The sequence below is a fragment of the Stegodyphus dumicola genome, chromosome 4 (assembly GCF_044657685.1).
Source record: "Stegodyphus dumicola isolate Sdum_Otavi_A_Nest chromosome 4, ASM4465768v1".
Lineage (NCBI taxonomy): Eukaryota > Metazoa > Arthropoda > Arachnida > Araneae > Eresidae > Stegodyphus > Stegodyphus dumicola.
Genome location: NC_140771.1, coordinates 30,873,202 through 30,890,930, shown reverse-complemented (window position 1 = coordinate 30,890,930; position 17,729 = coordinate 30,873,202). Strand labels below are relative to the sequence as shown.

Here is a 17,729-nt window from a genome sequence, read left to right as displayed (position 1 = left end):
GCCTGGAGTAGAGAGCATGCATTGTGGACACCGCAACAGTGGGCTTGTGTGATGTTTTCCGACGAGTCCAGGTTTAGCTTGCAGTCTGATTCTCGCCGGACTTTCATATGGAGAGCTCCAGGTATTCGTTACCACCAAGAAAACATCGTTGAACGACACCGTTATGGTGGTGCAGGAATGCTCGTTTGGGGTGGAATTATTTTGGGTTCCAGAACTGACCTGCATGTTCAAATTGGAACCATGACAAGCCAAATCTATCGGGACGTCATTCTGGAACAACATGTACGTTTGTTTCGGGGCGCCATGGGCGCACAATTTGTGTTTATGGATGACAACGTCCGTCCTCACCGTGCAAACATCGTAAGCCTTCAATCGGAGGATATCACCCGTATGGACTGGCCAGCATTCTCACAGGACTTGAATCCAGTAGAGCACGTGTGGGACATGCTTGGCCGACGAGTTGCAGCCCGTCAACCTCCTCCTACATGTCTACCGGAACTTCGGAGAGCATTGCTTTTTGAGTGGTGTAATATCCCCCAAGATCAGATCGATAATTTGATACTCAGCATGCTTAGGCGTTGCACTGACTGTATTGCATCGTCTGGGAGACATACAATGTATTAACAATTATACCAACCATGTAATATTGGACTTTTATAAATAGGTTTTTTTTTGTAATTTGCTCCAGGGAAAAAAATTCGCTAATTTTTTTAATAATATCAAACATATAGCATCTTTTTTTGCTCTTTACCTTTTGTTTAATAAATAAGCTTTACAAATAAGTCAAATTTGTTTTTCTTCTAACTCTTCCTTTGCCTGATTTTGCATTATCCTTAATTTATGGACATGAGTGTATTAATGCTCTCTTCCTTTAGATTTTATCTATCTGCTAAAGTCTAGAATGGAATACTGTTTTATATCCCGAAATTTGATTGCTCGACATTGTTTTTTTTTTTTTTTTCATAGAAATTTCTTCTTTCGAAAAAGAGTCGAAATCATAAAAACAAGCATCTCATCTCTTAGGGAAAACAAAATGCTAATAATTGTGCATATTCCTTAATTTAAATTTGGTTAACATATTTTTGGAATTTAAAATCCAAATTATTTTAGATTATTAAAGTAAAGTTAATTAAAAATATAGGAAAATTTTTAAGTATCCAGAATCCCTACATCCGGAAAAAATATTTACCTCGATTTCGAATACTCGGATAATTCTTTTTTTACCTAAAGCAAGTAAAGCTGTCTTAGTTATTAACTTATTAACATAAAAATAAAGGTTTTAACTTTTAACTCAATCAATTGTATAAAAAGGTAATACAGTACAAATTCCAAGTCCAAGGAAAGATAATTATTTTACTTCGGAAGTTTTACTTCATTTAAAATGGCCTAATATTTTCAACAAATAGGTAAACATGAACAGAAAAATAATTACCTATAAAATTGCCAAAACTGAATTCCTTTGTTTGGTCATAAATTTTTGTTGAGCAAATGTTTCTTTTAATCTAAATAATGCAGCGACGTTATGCCAATTCCCTCTTTATTCGAGATACGAATATATCACAAATGCAGTTAGTACTTCCCTATCAACCTTTTGGTTATGTCAAGATGTTCCCAAATTTTTTTTTTTTTTTTTTTTTATCAAATTATAAATTTACCGAAACTTATAAATTATAAAAGCTTAAAAATATGTATTATAATTCCAATTTCTTTTTTCATTATTTAATGCCAATAAAAAATATTGTTTCGCTGTGTTTTGCTTTAAACAAGTAAAAGAACAACGTTTTTCTCTTAGATTTATAAAAGTAGAAACATAATTATGCGTTTTGTCCTAGGCTTATGTAAATAGAAACTAATTTCATTGTTTTATTGCAGTTGAGAAGGCAAATTTATTTTATTTATTTTACTAATATTTCCAGGAATATTGCTAATTACAAGTTTTCACCAAGTGAAAGCCAGTTGGAAGTCTTCATTTAAACTGCATCTAACTCATCCGAACAGAATATTGCCTCATAAAGCTGAGGCCTACAGAAGATGTTAACCTCTTTACCTCAAACGATCTTCTCTAAAGGAAGAAGTTAGAAAGATAACTAGATCACCTCACATATTTTTTTTTTTTTTTTTTTTTTTTTTTTTTTTGTAACCTAGGATAATAATTAAACCTGCTTAATTTTATATCACAAGCTGTTTGAAGGTCCGTGGTGTATTAAGTTAATGTCTGGTGATTTCTTGTCAATGTTTATAGAGACATTATGTTATTTCGAAGCAGGTGAGGTGAAAAATGAGCAAAATCTTCGCCGGGACTCGAACCTCGGACATCTCGAATACGCGCCGAGTGTGCTCATCATTACACCACGAAGGTAGGCTAAGAAGGCGGGAGTTATATGTTAAAGCCAAAGGCTGTCTTCGTGGTCTTTTGGGGAATCCTACAGGATAATGAATCTCTCCTACATTAGTAAACTTATTAAATATTAGCAAACTTCTTACATATTCTTGATCATGTAGAGTTTTCAATGCTTGCGTATTCACATATTTCAGTTTATAATATTAAAAGTAGTAAAATATATGTATTTACTGCTTATTTTGGATTGCATGTACAACCATAACCGTGAATTATATTCAATTTTCCAAGTTATCCTTTAATTTATCAGACCATTGTTGATCAAATTACTAGTTAACTGAAACAAGAAAGCATTTTAATATAAGTCTAACTCCATTTTTAGCAACATTTGCAAAACTAAATAATTTGTTTAGATTTATGAATAATAAAAGAAACTTACGCTTCACATGAAAAGTGTGAAAAAGAATGAGAGCCGTACATGCTGCCAGCAACAAGGGCGATACTGACATCCTGGAAAAGAACCATGTTGTAGTAAATAATCATGCGTATTTTAATAATTTCTCTAAAATGCATCACGTAAACAAAAACTCAATCAAATATTTTTAATTTCAGTTATAGTATTTAATCACAATGAATTTCATTTCAAGCTATACTTTAGCGGAAAATCCAGTTGCACAAGCAAGTTTAAAAGTTTCCATTTTTGCATTTATTGCTGTAACGAGCCAAAATTTTACAAGTAGGGGAACTACTATATTTACAGATAAAATATGATGAATATATTTACATGTTTACTTTATTTGGTTTACTATAACTTAACTTAATCTATATTAATGTAATTTAATTAAAACATTTTTAAATACAGTCAAATTTTGTTAACGCTAGGACCAAAAGAAAAGCGTTTATTATCCGGAGCAACCAGCAGTCTGGACCAGTAAGAATAGGACTTTCCCTGTATAAATGAGCAAAATATTGTTCTAAACTTATGAATAATTATCAAAACTAAGCACAGAGATACCTCTTCTTCAAGAACAAAACATTTTGCCCTCTTTTCTTGAAGAAATATCGCCTGTCTCTGAACTTCCTCGAAATCGATAGTTTTATTCAAAATATACACCAAAGTAAGATTGCCGTTTTTAAGCCAAAAAGGGATATTTATCTCGAGATAGAATTTTACATTGATTCACTTTAAATATAGCCCACTGTAAATGCGATGTTTCAGTTTTCTTTGGAGTCTGTAGCCATTCGGCAAAATGTAAGATTCGGCAAAACTTTTAATATTTAGCTCTTTACTGCATGATATTCGTGTCAGTGTTATCAGACGCGCAATGGTGGAACTTTAAATGATTTAAAATTTGTATTGTTTATTGACGATTCCACATTTCTCATAGGTGTATGATCCAGATTGTCTCATGCTCAGAAGGAAACATGAGTATGGATCGAAGACGGTTGTTATTCTAAGATCGTGGGTGTGTCTAACTCTGTTTGTTTTTAAATGTCACATGACTGCCAAAGAGTTATGGTATGACCTGATGGCCCCTATCAGTTTTGTGGTTCAAATATTGCACATTGTAGGGTGCATCAAAGTAAAGCAATGCAATAGTTTACACCGCAGAATTGGAGACCAGTGCTTTGAAAAACTCGAACGTTAGCTTGAACATCTTACATCGCATATACAAATCCTTGGCTTGAAACCATTGAAGCTTTTCTAAATACATTAGAAGTAAGAATTGGAAAATACGTTTCACGAAATGGACAACTCATTATTTTAGAAGAAAATCGAATACAAATAGCGTTAATGCTTGTACGAGACTTATCTAGGTTATAATCAAGAAGAATCGCTCCAGAGACATTCAAAGAAGATTTATGCAGTATGAATGGGCCAATTTCTTTTAGAAAATTTTTATAAATGCATCCTTTCTGTTAAACAGTTATCTTCCTCTATGAACGCACATTGTAGTTTGATGTATAGAAGTAAAACGTAACTTAGTCGTTTAGTTATAAATTTCCGATTATCATTAGCCCCAGCTATCAATTCTGAATACCTTATTGCACACGCTTATTAACTAAGGTGATGTTTTAGGAATGAAGTCAAGCATCCATGGCTCACAATCACATCCATCACCTTTCTTGAGTAATCTCTTCACTCTTCATAATCGGATTTTATTAGTCCAAAGGGATTTGAGCCCGAAGGACTATTACTTTCATTTTGGCAATTTTGCGTCGGACTCCTATAAATGTCGGTTCACTTTTCAAACTGTTGCCACAAAATGTTAGAGTCCTGCATTATATTTGAAGAAATTAAATAATCAAAAATATGCATAAATGTATGTATATTTATCGCATTGTGATAAAATAACGGTACATAAAGCCATCGAATTTTGAATGACGTAATCCTCCAACGAATATGGACATGTGGAAGACCAAATTTGAAATTTGTTTTAATATCGGTTTCCTATTTTGTAAAACTTTAACGAATTTTTGATTAACAAACTCAAGGATTGCAAAGCGAGCAATGGCAACGTTGCGCAGAAAAAACATTTTTATCTCCAGCGCGTGAGTCTCTGTATGGGAAATTCTAAAGATATTCATTCTCATTTTAAAATTATATTGCGATATTGCTGTTTAACAGGAGCTTATGGTTTAAATGCGAAGAACGTGACATTTTATGAAGAAAGGAAACACACAAAATGTTAAAAAACGCCCCTTTGGACGTCATTTAAAATCTGAAACATTTCAGAATTTTTTTTTATTTTATTTTTATTTTTATATAGTACTTCACATACTATTTCGAGATTCAAAGAGATTAAATGTACATCATAAGGAAATACGATACATCATTTCTACATGTAGTAATTAATTGATCAGTAACATATACATGTGTAACAGTCGGTAAATAAATACGAATCCTCTACGTCTACATTATATAAAAAGAATGATAATAAACTGTGTTTATATCACCTGAAAGGCCAAATTAAAAAAAGAAATATTCGATGTAAAATTAAAAATTCGGCAAAAACTCGTCCTTAGTTTCGCGCAGCTTTTAATTAAAACTCGATTTCGAGGGTAATCAGACAGAGGTCCTTCTTCAAGAGAATAAAAAAGTTTTACTGTTTTCATTAAGGGAATATCCAAAAAGTAGAACTGCCATTTGGAGGAAATATTTGTTGCAAGCCTGGGGAGCAAATGATATAAATAAAATATTCACATTCACATCTCGAGTAATTAAACCTTTGAATAAGTCTTCACATTGCGTAAATTTGGCAGGGAATAATATCATAGTAAGTCTCCCCTTGTTATTTGCTGTTGTTACTTAAAGAAATTAGTTTTATATATGAGGTTTTATGTTTTGTACCTAGATATTAGTGAATTATATCTTAAACTAAAAATCATATCATAGATGTTCGCAGAATCTATTAGATTTTTCGGAGGAGGAAATTCTAAAAATCAGGGATTCCTTCTCTGGAACTCTCCAGATCATTCGAGTGCTAACCGGATGTGCTACCAGTTACGGCACGAAGACATATAGCGAGGAAAGCAAAATTTTTCGTATAATTTCAGCATAAAACTATTTGAAGTGTTGAACTTAAATCTGACTCTGAAGAACAGAATGAAACTTCAAACCCTTTTTTTCATGATTTTATACTTTTCAATAAAATCATAATACTTTTCATAAAATCAGGGATTCCTTCTCTGGAACTCTCCAGATCATTCGAGTGCTAACCGGATGTGCTACCAGTTACGGCACGAAGACATATAGCGAGGAAAGCAAAATTTTTCGTATAATTTCAGCATAAAACTATTTGAAGTGTTGAACTTAAATCTGACTCTGAAGAACAGAATGAAACTTCAAACCCTTTTTTTCATGATTTTATACTTTTCAATAAAATCATAATACTTTTCATAAAATCAGGGATTCCTTCTCTGGAACTCTCCAGATCATTCGAGTGCTAACCGGATGTGCTACCAGTTACGGCACGAAGACATATAGCGAGGAAAGCAAAATTTTTCGTATAATTTCAGCATAAAACTATTTGAAGTGTTGAACTTAAATCTGACTCTGAAGAACAGAATGAAACTTCAAACCCTTTTTTTCATGATTTTATACTTTTCAATAAAATCATAATACTTTTCATAAAATCAGGGATTCCTTCTCTGGAACTCTCCAGATCATTCGAGTGCTAACCGGATGTGCTACCAGTTACGGCACGAAGACATATAGCGAGGAAAGCAAAATTTTTCGTATAATTTCAGCATAAAACTATTTGAAGTGTTGAACTTAAATCTGACTCTGAAGAACAGAATGAAACTTCAAACCCTTTTTTTCATGATTTTATACTTTTCAATAAAATCATAATACTTTTCATAAAATCAGGGATTCCTTCTCTGGAACTCTCCAGATCATTCGAGTGCTAACCGGATGTGCTACCAGTTACGGCACGAAGACATATAGCGAGGAAAGCAAAATTTTTCGTATAATTTCAGCATAAAACTATTTGAAGTGTTGAACTTAAATCTGACTCTGAAGAACAGAATGAAACTTCAAACCCTTTTTTTCATGATTTTATACTTTTCAATAAAATCATAATACTTTTCATAAAATCAGGGATTCCTTCTCTGGAACTCTCCAGATCATTCGAGTGCTAACCGGATGTGCTACCAGTTACGGCACGAAGACATATAGCGAGGAAAGCAAAATTTTTCGTATAATTTCAGCATAAAACTATTTGAAGTGTTGAACTTAAATCTGACTCTGAAGAACAGAATGAAACTTCAAACCCTTTTTTTCATGATTTTATACTTTTCAATAAAATCATAATACTTTTCATAAAATCAGGGATTCCTTCTCTGGAACTCTCCAGATCATTCGAGTGCTAACCGGATGTGCTACCAGTTACGGCACGAAGACATATAGCGAGGAAAGCAAAATTTTTCGTATAATTTCAGCATAAAACTATTTGAAGTGTTGAACTTAAATCTGACTCTGAAGACCAGAATGAAACTTCAAACCCTTTTTTTCATGATTTTATACTTTTATATATTATTAATAGTCTGGAGGTTTTAAATGCGAACTTTTTTTAGTAGTGTTGAATCTGTACTTTAGACCGCACTAACCATATGTGTTTCTTATAAATTTATAACTTTTATACTTAGACAGTAGTATTAATTTTCATCATGATGTTTTTCAACTTTGAAGACTGGTTTCACAGTTCAAAAATCTTTATTAAAATTCTAAAAAATTGCAAATTTTTGATTTCCAAAAGTTGTTGTTTTTCGTTTGCTGTTAAATCATAGACGTTACTGTCAAACAATATCCTAAAAATACTTCATTTATTTTCAACATAATAAAAGTTCTTTCTCAATATAGTGTCAGATAATCATTAAAAAAAAATATTAGTCCAAAGGAACTTTGTCCCTGAGGGACTATAGTTTTCGTTTTGCGATTTTGCGTCGAATCACTCTGAATGTCCGTTTCACTTTTCAAACTGTTGCCACCCAATATTATCGCCCTGTATTATATTTGAAGAAATTAAATAATGAAGAATCTGCATAAAGGTATGTATGTTTCTCTCATCCTGATAAAACATTACCTAGAGTCATCGAATTTTGAATGACGTAATCCTACTGCGAATATGGGCATCTGGAAGCCCAAATTTGGAATTTGAAATTTGTTTTATGATCGATTTCATATTCTTCAAAAATTTAACTAATTTTTGATTAACAATCTCAAGGTTTTCAAAGCGAGCAATCGTAACGTTGTACAGAAAAATCATTATCTCCAGCGCGTGAGACTGTGTATCGGAAATACAGCCCCTTTGGACGTAATTTAAATTCTGAAACCTTCCAGATTTTCGTTTTATTAAAGGTTTATTTTGTTTGGATTCCTCAATAATAATTTGACCATAAGTATACCATAAGCATTACCCTGCACTACTCTTTAATGTATGAGACGAGAATCGAAAAGATAGGTAAGTAGGTACCATAAGCGTCATAAGTAAAATAGCATCTTAGAAAAAAAACTGATTATGTAATTTCTATTTTTATTTTGCTTGTACGCTATCGTATCCCTCCTAAATGATATTGTGCATTTATGATGAAATATTTGGATATTTGAAGCGTCTTTATAGATTCTTTTTAATCTTAATACAGTAATAAGTATATTTCTGTTACCACCATTTTACTTTTAAAAAAATCCAGAGACATTACCGGTGCTTTAAAAAATTGAAATTCTTTTAGACTGGAATTTTAATTTTATTCAGTTCAAAAGATTAGTTTTGGAAAGTAGCAGCAACATATATTATTTTTATTTGAGAAGAGAGACGTGATATTGTGTCACTTAACTCGTTTTGTATTTTTTTCTTTTTAATTCTCAAAAATTTTTAACGATAAAAAAGTTATGGAGGGATTATACAGTAATCAGACACAGAAATTTTCTAACCGTAAGTTTTATTTTTCATTTATGGGATTGAAAAGGAAAATATAAAGAACTTAAAGTAAAATTTATAAAGCCTGTTTTGTTCAGATATATTTAGATATAACATTATTGCAGAGAATGGTATGTGAAAAAATGAATCATTACTCTATTTTTAATAAAAACATGTCTCAAAGTTAACTATTTGAAAAAAACATTTTATGCGAAATCTTTGTAGTTAGTTCGGATAAACGAGATTTTGTTGTTTGTATATAATAAAAAATCTCTAAATCTTCTTGATTTTAATCCATTATCAGAGTACAATTTCACAAACTAAGTTTATGACCGCAAAACAAATTGTATAAAAAAAGTAAAAAAGTAGTAGTTATGTAAGATGACAAGAAAATTTGTATTCAATAAAATCTTCAACTTACCTTGATTTACTATCGAAGCATTACGGTGTACATGAACGTAGCCTCAAAAGCATCCAAAAGTAAATATTCAATCCGCTACTTTGACGAACGGAAAGCCTTCTGGAGTCACACAGGATGTTGAGCCCTTCACAACTCGCCGACTAATTGATTCTTTCCCATTAACCTACCACTGAGGACGCAGTTTGAACAATACACTACTCCGAATATATCTATGGACAGCTCGCTTTCTCGAAACGCCACAGGAACTATCGCCATCGTTTCGGATGGATATTTTCCCTTTAATATTAAAAAAGTGGTACTTATAGGAACTTCAGAAATACATTTTGTACTATTATTATTATTATTATTATTATTATTATTATGTTGAAATTAAAGATACTTAAGACGAAAGTTCTTTAGTAAAAATTAATTTCTATTGCTGCGAGCCAACAAAAATAAATCAAAGTGAACGTCCATTTGGGCAAGTACAGTTCTGTTAATTCTCTAAGTACCTTCTTCATGTACCTTTTCTTTAACACCCCTTTGGATACGTGAATTTCATGTTCTAATAAAATCAAAATTGGGGCCTTTATATCTGAAGGAAGTGTCTGTTCTTGTGCTCAAACAGCCGATTAAAAGCACAGCTTAGTCTTCAGTACTAAAATATATACATTATTTAATAAGCACAAATGTCGCCACATTGCGTTAATTAATAACATGACAGCAAGTTCCGCCTTCATATCGCTTGGCACAGCCACGTTGATCATCTCTAATTTTCCTCTTTCATCATCAATAAGTGTTTTCATTTTCGCCAACTTCATGTCGACCAAATGATATGATTTCTCTTCGTTGTTTAAAATAATCATCTCTTGGAAGTTTAATCAGTTATTTATTTTATTTTCACGCCCATCCATTTTTTTATTCCATTTTTTTATTATTTTTTTATTTCCGAAATCCATTTTTTTATTATTCTTTTTCGCAGCCATTTTGTTTTCTTCTGTTCAAAATTTCATGATTTTGTTTCAAAGCTTCTGCTTAAGATTTAGTAATTTGATGTTTAGATTAAACCTATCTCAGACATTAAACTGGAATGTAAACACTAAGATAAGATTAAAGATTTCTTTCGTTTTTTTAAATGAGAAGGAAATACTGAGTCAGAAAACACTTTCAACGTACTTGGTACTTTTAAAGTCGATTAGTGGGAATGAAAAAATAACATTTTATATTTAAATTCTTCAGTAGGAAACCACAAAAATACCAAGAAACTTTTAGAAAGACGTGGAAGAATGAATGCAGAATTAGACGTGGACAAACGTGAATGTCATTAGCCGTGGACAAACTTGGTACCGTTTTATGAAACTAAGTTATTCTACCATTCACATGACATAATGAAAACACATGCTTGTTGACTAATGGCATGAAATATCGCTATTCATCAAAAGAGATAAATAGATTTGCATGTGACGGGTTCCACATCTAATTTGTCGATCTGTTACGCTCAATATTGCTTGCTCATAGCTTGTTGCTCAACATGTAGCTTGGATATGCTACACTCAACAATTTTTAAAGCCCTAAAATAGAAATTTATTTGTTATTTAGTATTGATCGAAAGAAGTTTCGTACAATTAAAGCTCTTGAGCTACCAAAATAAATCCATAAATTATGAAACAGTGAAGAGTACTGAATATCTTAAAATGTGATTCTGAAAGAATAATATATCTGGCACAGTCAAAGATAAACGTAATAAATTTAACATTCTTGTACAATAAAAATAATTGTAATAAGTATAATTTGTAATGAAATCCGGTTCAAGCTGAATTTTGCTGATCGTGAAGTATGTAATAGGAGTGCACAAGATATTAAACAAAATCACAAATTTTATTTCAAAAACCTTTATTAACATTTAATAAAACATTTGACAAAGCCATTCATTGCATATTCAAAGCAAAGAAATCCCACCTTGTAGTAAAATATAACAACATGTTTATTCTGAAATATTTTTTCAGAATATATTTTACATACCGAACATCTAAAGCATCAAACTACATTTGAAACTTCATAATAAATTTAAACTCCAAAATGAATTATTTAGAAAAATCTGAATATTCTTTACTGCACATAGAAAGCAATTAATTTTTATTACGCTCATCAGGTATGATTTCGCAGTTTCACTGAGCTGTATGTTTATTTAATTAACATAGGTGTTCTTTATGCCATTTACAGTACAGTTGTTGTTTATGTCTTTGCAGCATTGGTTTATGGCACTGAATCTATTAAATTTATGAATGCAGTCAAACCTCGATAATATGCTCCATCCTGGGTCGTCGAAAATGAAAGGAGGGATTTCTAAAATGTTGCTAAAATTATTTAAATTGATTTCTTATATTTTTCAGAACATTTAAAATTTAACATAGGAGAAGAAATAAATATATCATATATCGTTTTTAATTTAATTTAATAATAGACAATGCAAATTCTGATTACATGCTGAATTAAAAATCAAAACTTGTAATCATTATAATTAGAAATAAACTTTGCTAATGTGCTTTTCCAAGGGTATTTATAAAAATGTATCCTTAAAACACTAAAAAATAGACAGTCTGCCCACCACTAAAGAATTGCAAAAATTCCAACACTTAGAAAAACACAATCCTTTCTTAAAATGCAAGCATCACATTTAGAGTTGCTAATTTGCTAGCTAGATTGCATCTACAGGTATAGAGGATACGGAGCTCAAGAATTATCCCATATATTGCCAAATCATATCAAGTGAATAGCTTTTGGAAATCAAACGGTTTTGCTGAAATTGAAAATAGCAATAATCAAGAAAATCAAAAATAGCAAAATTCAAGGAAATTGAAAATAGCAGTATCAAGAATTCCCTCTCGAAAAAGAAAAAAAAGAAAGAAAAACGATTCCACAGTGAGATGCAGACAGATGCTGCTGCAATTTGTCATACAAAATTAGTGACTGGATGTAATATAAATTAAATATACTTTAAATTATGGCAACAAGATTTGATATAAAAAGTAAAAATTTAAATTGCAAAAAATGTACTTATAGCTTTTAAATCTTTCACTATGTAATGCCGTATGTTGAATGGAAAAATATGTAAATGAATTGCTTGGTAGGCCATATGGAAGATAAATAAAAATATCACATTTCAGACAATAGCAGCACTTGCCATGAAAATACGTGATAGAATAACTTAATCGTCAAAACCTTTTGGGAAAATGCTGCTAAAAATATTTCTAAAGCACCTGTTAATTTAAAAAATAACGTAGTAAGTAGAGGTTTATTTTCTTTAAACAGAGGCGAAAAGATAAGTTAAATTTATGAATGAGTATCTGAAATATTTTGTTCTGTAAAAAAGGTAACAGGATATGCGTATGACACATTAACAAGACGAAGGCATGAAGAAGTTTGACTGCAATGTCAGTTTTGATAATTGATAAGATACTTCATCTTTGTTTGCTTCTCAGAACTATAATCAAGCTCATCGAACTACTACCATTTTGCAAATAAAGCGTAGAAGTATAAAATTTCATCTGTCCCTTCACTGGTTATAAAAAAACTTGATTACAGTAAAATCTCTGAACGGCAGTGTAGAAGAGAACACTTCAGCCACTTTTGAAAGACATCTATCTGTCTAGAATGATGAAGACGGATATGATTCAAGAAAAACGATAAGATGTTAATGCTGTGTAGAAACCTTGAATAGCAGTAACAAAATTCCAATCGTATCTATAATCTGCTTAGATGACGAGGACGGATTATAATTTAATCACTGTAAATAAATGCTGTTACATATAAACCTTAATTAAATAAAATCTTAGATCAGGTAGTATGAAATATCGGATTTCTAAATCATTCACAAATTGATCCGTCATTTTGAGCAGTTTAAATGAATTGGTCCACACTCGATCGTTTTTATTGTCTTGATCTAAGTTAAATAGCTAAGCGGGAATAACTATGAGAAGCCATTAACAACTATCCCCTGAACACCGCCAAGACTGGAAACAAGTGGCACACAGGAAATGAAGTTTAAGGGGCCAAGTTCTGTGCACATTAGGGCCAATTTAGGATGTGTATTGGCGTTACGTATCGCACAGTGTTTTATTTAGCCAGATTTGTTTTAAAAATTCTAGTTTGTTTCAAGATAATAGAGAAATATATATTTCAAATTATATTCCCTGATAATGTTGTAAACACATTAGGTTATTTTTAAAGCAGGAGTGATGAAAAATAAGCAACGCCTTCACCGGGAATTGAATGAAGGCATGCTAAGAAGGCGGGAGAAATACCAAATTCACCGCGACCAATTACGTCATAATAAGGTTTCCATAGCATTCAGCTATTCAGTTTGTCATAAATGAGACAACAACTTGCCGATAAATGAAACAACAATACAACGATAATACAAGGGGTACCTTAAAGTCAACTCTAACCATTTATAACTTTAAATTTCAAGGGTTAGACTGTAATACAAGTAAAGAAAAAATATTTAAGAGCGTATGCGACGCAACAAATTCCATTTGTTAATTTTCAGTGATTTTATTGGTACTATTAACAAGATCCTGAAACATGGCCCTCAGATGATCAAATATAAAAACTTCACACACAAAAGTAATGAAAAATTTTGCTGAACTTTAATCGCGGGCAGCAGGAAAGGTCCTCAAGGAAGAAGTTTGGTCTACAAGCTTCTTTTTCTGAATGAAATGATTGTCTATTCCTATATTAAGTGATCGAATAGCAGAGCAGACATATTTTTTAAGGATAGCTGCAACATGGGATACAAAGGTGATCTGTCGTGATAACTAAGATCGAAAATTGCTAATCGCTGTAAACATACTCTACGAACAAACTCATAACACACCATATTAATCAGCCACGAATAAATATGGGTTCTCTTTATATTCCTGAAACATGGACAGATGTTTCATATAACCATCAAATTAAAATAATTAATTCAAGCATTTCAATAATCTTACGTTGATCAACAGATAGCAATTAACTATCCTTCACAAAACGAGGAACCCTCACTCACAGTTAGATGGCCCTGAAAACGTCGAATCATTTGCTCGCGAAATCCTCTTTGACGGAATTCTTCCGGACCATTTGCTGATTACTGTTTCGAATTTTATAGGTAAAATTAATATTAATAAAGAGTAATAAGTAAAAATGCGTTGTATATCACTGAGGTCAGCGAGATATCATGAATCGTTTTCTTTCCAAAGAATGAGATTCTTTCAAGAGAATTATTTTCTGATGCATCTGGCTGGAAAAAACCGTACAACAAAATATTACGTAGTTTGACAAGTAAAACATATGTTTGAATATGTACTCACAGAAAATTCCGACATTTCATAATACATGGCCATTTACAACAAAATCTGAAATAAGTATAACAACAGATTTATAACAGTTAAAACAACGGTTTCAACACATTTAAAGGAATGTCTATTAAACTGAATGTGGACGTATTCGTATACTGATAAATTCAGTAACTACTACAGAGATTCATGGTAGTGTTATGATACATTTGAAATGTAAGTTAAAAAATCTCATCACGGTGCATGTCATGATTTATGTCACTTTTAAGTCTTTGACATTCATCAGTAGCTTAACGGCGCAATTTTCGCATGATATGAAAGCTATGCATCTGAAATAAAGGTTATTGCCAATATTCAGTTTATTAAAATGAGTAAAATTTATTATCTTGTGTTTTCTGAGCTTTGCAATTATCTTAAATTACTACTGATTAGTTCATGAATTTAAATATTCCTTTTAAAAACTCAAAACAATCTTAATAAAATATTTCAGTCCGCTTAACGTTAAAGAGAACTTGATATCACTGTCCCAGTATGAATCTTGTCTTGGGAAGTATTTTTCTACATCAGCCCTAAAATCTAATCACTCGGAGGTTTTCTTCGTCCAATAAGGGTTTTTGTCAGGAATGAAGTAAAGATCTTACAAAAGCCCACCACAGTTAGTTTATATGCTGCAGGTATGAATGTATTAGTTCACTCACTAACAATCATTATATCTGGTATAAAAGTAAAAGTTTTGTCGACATATTTTCCCTTAACAATTATTTAGAAATGTTTCCTTTGCTAAGGTTTATTTTAGCCTTATGAGGCCTTTAGGCTTGGTTTAGCTTTTCTTTGATAAGGTTTGTGTTTGCGATTATAATTAAGTTTCCTGAAAACTATAATTACAATCGCACACCATAAAAAATACGATAGACTAAGGAGTAATAAATCACGGAGAGTCATCTCTTTCTCCAGCTGACTTCAGTCTTCTAGTTTGCATTCCATCATAAGCTATCGTAAAAAGTGATTTCTTTTCCATCAAGTTGGACTTTTTGAGTCGTAAAGCAGTGCCATCTTTTCCTATACCTGAATCTGAATCTTCATCTTCCCCATCTGTTGGAGGATTCTGATCCTCTGTTCTTGAAATATCATCTTCAGTTGTTCTTGGTCCAAATCTGTCTGATTCTTCGTGAGTTTCTCTGCTGTCAATTAAGTCTGTATCATCAGGCTCTAACTTATCTTTGCTGCTCAAAGCCTCTGAATCTTCTGTAGATAGCGGCTGAACCCTTGGAGGAATAGATTGTCTTCTCCTGTAATCTTCGGAATAATCTTGTTGCTTTTCATCAAGATCATGTTCTTGCAAAGAATCTTCAACATGTGCCTCGTGTTGACCATCATTTTGTTCCTGTGATATTTCAGCTGTTTCTTGTTTAAATGAAACACTATGGTTGCTTTGAGACTGATCGAATGCGGTATGTTGTTCTATCTGTTGATGATAAAAATCTTCGGTTCTTTCGATTTGAGTTTCATGCTTTGTAGGACCTGTCTGCTTGAATTTAGAAGATGCTGGCGCCATTATTACTGTCCTTGCATCTTCGTCATCATCATGTCTATTAGAAATCGGATGTTCTTCATCCTGAATTTGTTGATGGACTTGCCATTCGGTAATTTTAGGAGCTTGTTCCTGAATTCTTTGTAAGTCAGGTGGGGGTGGGGGTTGAGGGGCAGGCTGCATTTGCGGTTGTGGTCTTGGCAACGTTTCTTGGTGATGGACAGGTACAAAATCACGCTGAGATTCTCGTTCGTGGTCTATGTACTGATCTCTGTATATAGGCTGTGGCTGGATATCTCTCGGTAGACCTTGTTGAAGGCGTTGCTGAGGTATATATCCTTGCTGATGGGGAGGAGGAGGCTCTGCCGGGTACCGTAAGTTGCGATACTCATCAGGAGCTCGCTGTGGTCCATATTCTGGAGCTTCCCATCTTTCATATTGTTGACGAAGAGGGCGTGAATATTCCCCTTGTTGATTGTAAGGCGGTACCCATGTAGAATCTTGCACAGGAAAAGGACGATCCATTTCCGCAGCATCGTCTGCGGCTATAATAACGTCACCTTCCGTGCGATGATACCTGAAATTTATAGCATGATGTAATTGAAAAACTTTTTAAAAAGTCACATATTTTACATTATTTACGGTGGAACAAAATTATTTTACAAAATTTGACAACATTTTCGTTTTAACGACTGATTCTCATGTTTCGAATTCTGATTATTTTTATTAAATGACCAGTTGCATTTAAGTTCACCTTGCATTCCTAGCTTGTATCAGTCAGAATTAGTGCACTAGTTCAGCTAAGATTACTACTCATTGCTTGTTTTGCTAGAGTACTTGAACAGACAGCCTTATTGTAGAAATCCAAATGATAATTATGAAATACATTTTTATTTTAAAACATGAAATTAATTTTATTTTAAATCAAATAATGGAATCAGCAGATTATAAAAAAAAAGATGAAAAAATTTTATGTTTAGTTTATTAAAGCGAAGTGAACAAACTATATGGTATTACTGATATGAAAATGCATGGAAATGTAAAATATTTTTTGAAATCAGAATATTTAAAAATTTACCCCATAGTTAGCAAAATGATGATTTTATTGAACAGCCAACTTTTGGATTGCTTCTTTGATCAAAGAGTTCTAAACTTCTGTCATGAGATGATTTTCATCCGAAGTGAATTCCGCATAAGTAGTTATTAATCGGGTTAATACAAAGAAAGTCACAAGGCTGCAAGTCACTGGATATAAAAAACAATTATTTTACGATACCTTTCTTCAGTGACATCAGATCATCTCTATTCAATTGTTGTGATTTTAAAAAAGCCCTGATTGAAGTTTGTAATTTTTTGCAAATTTATTGTTCTTTCAGGAAACAAATTACGCAATACTCGTGCAATACGCGGTTTTGCTCATAAACAGTGGCAACACGTCAGACAACTACAAGATGCTCTTCTTCAGATGATTCTCTTTCAGCCTGTACAAGGTTGATCGCTGTGACTTCCTATTTTGTAACCTCCTCTCTGATTTGAAACGTAATTTCTTTCGATCATTTAGCTCTCCGGCTCCAAACAATAGAACTGTCTTTCTTTGCTTTAAAGTCTTTTACTTCACGAGAGCAATGCCTTTCACTCCAGAGATGTCAGCAATATCCCAACACCAGACCACGAAAAAAAAAACTAAGATATTCCAAATTTCTAT

General features: G+C 32.3%; 2 protein-coding genes across 3 annotated transcripts in view; both read right to left on the bottom strand.

Moving 5' to 3' along the window:
- Positions 1-9,337, bottom strand: part of LOC118181898 (neprilysin-1-like) — an 86,765-nt gene extending 77,428 nt beyond the window's left edge. Inside the window, exons 1-2 of the mRNA XM_035351126.2 lie at positions 9,182-9,337; positions 2,778-2,848 (exon numbers count right to left, since the gene is read on the bottom strand). Of these exons, the coding sequence (XP_035207017.1) occupies positions 2,778-2,847 (70 nt within the window). The 5' untranslated portion in view covers position 2,848; positions 9,182-9,337. The remainder of the gene's footprint in view (positions 1-2,777; positions 2,849-9,181) is intronic.
- Positions 9,338-11,037: 1,700 nt separating this feature from the next.
- The window catches only part of Cad86C (Cadherin 86C), a 139,583-nt gene continuing 132,891 nt past the window's right edge, over positions 11,038-17,729 (bottom strand). For both annotated transcript variants that reach the window (XM_085814671.1, XM_085814672.1), the window contains one exon: positions 11,038-16,601. In XM_085814671.1, the coding sequence (XP_085670797.1) occupies positions 15,422-16,601 (1,180 nt within the window). In that variant the 3' untranslated portion in view covers positions 11,038-15,421. The remainder of the gene's footprint in view (positions 16,602-17,729) is intronic.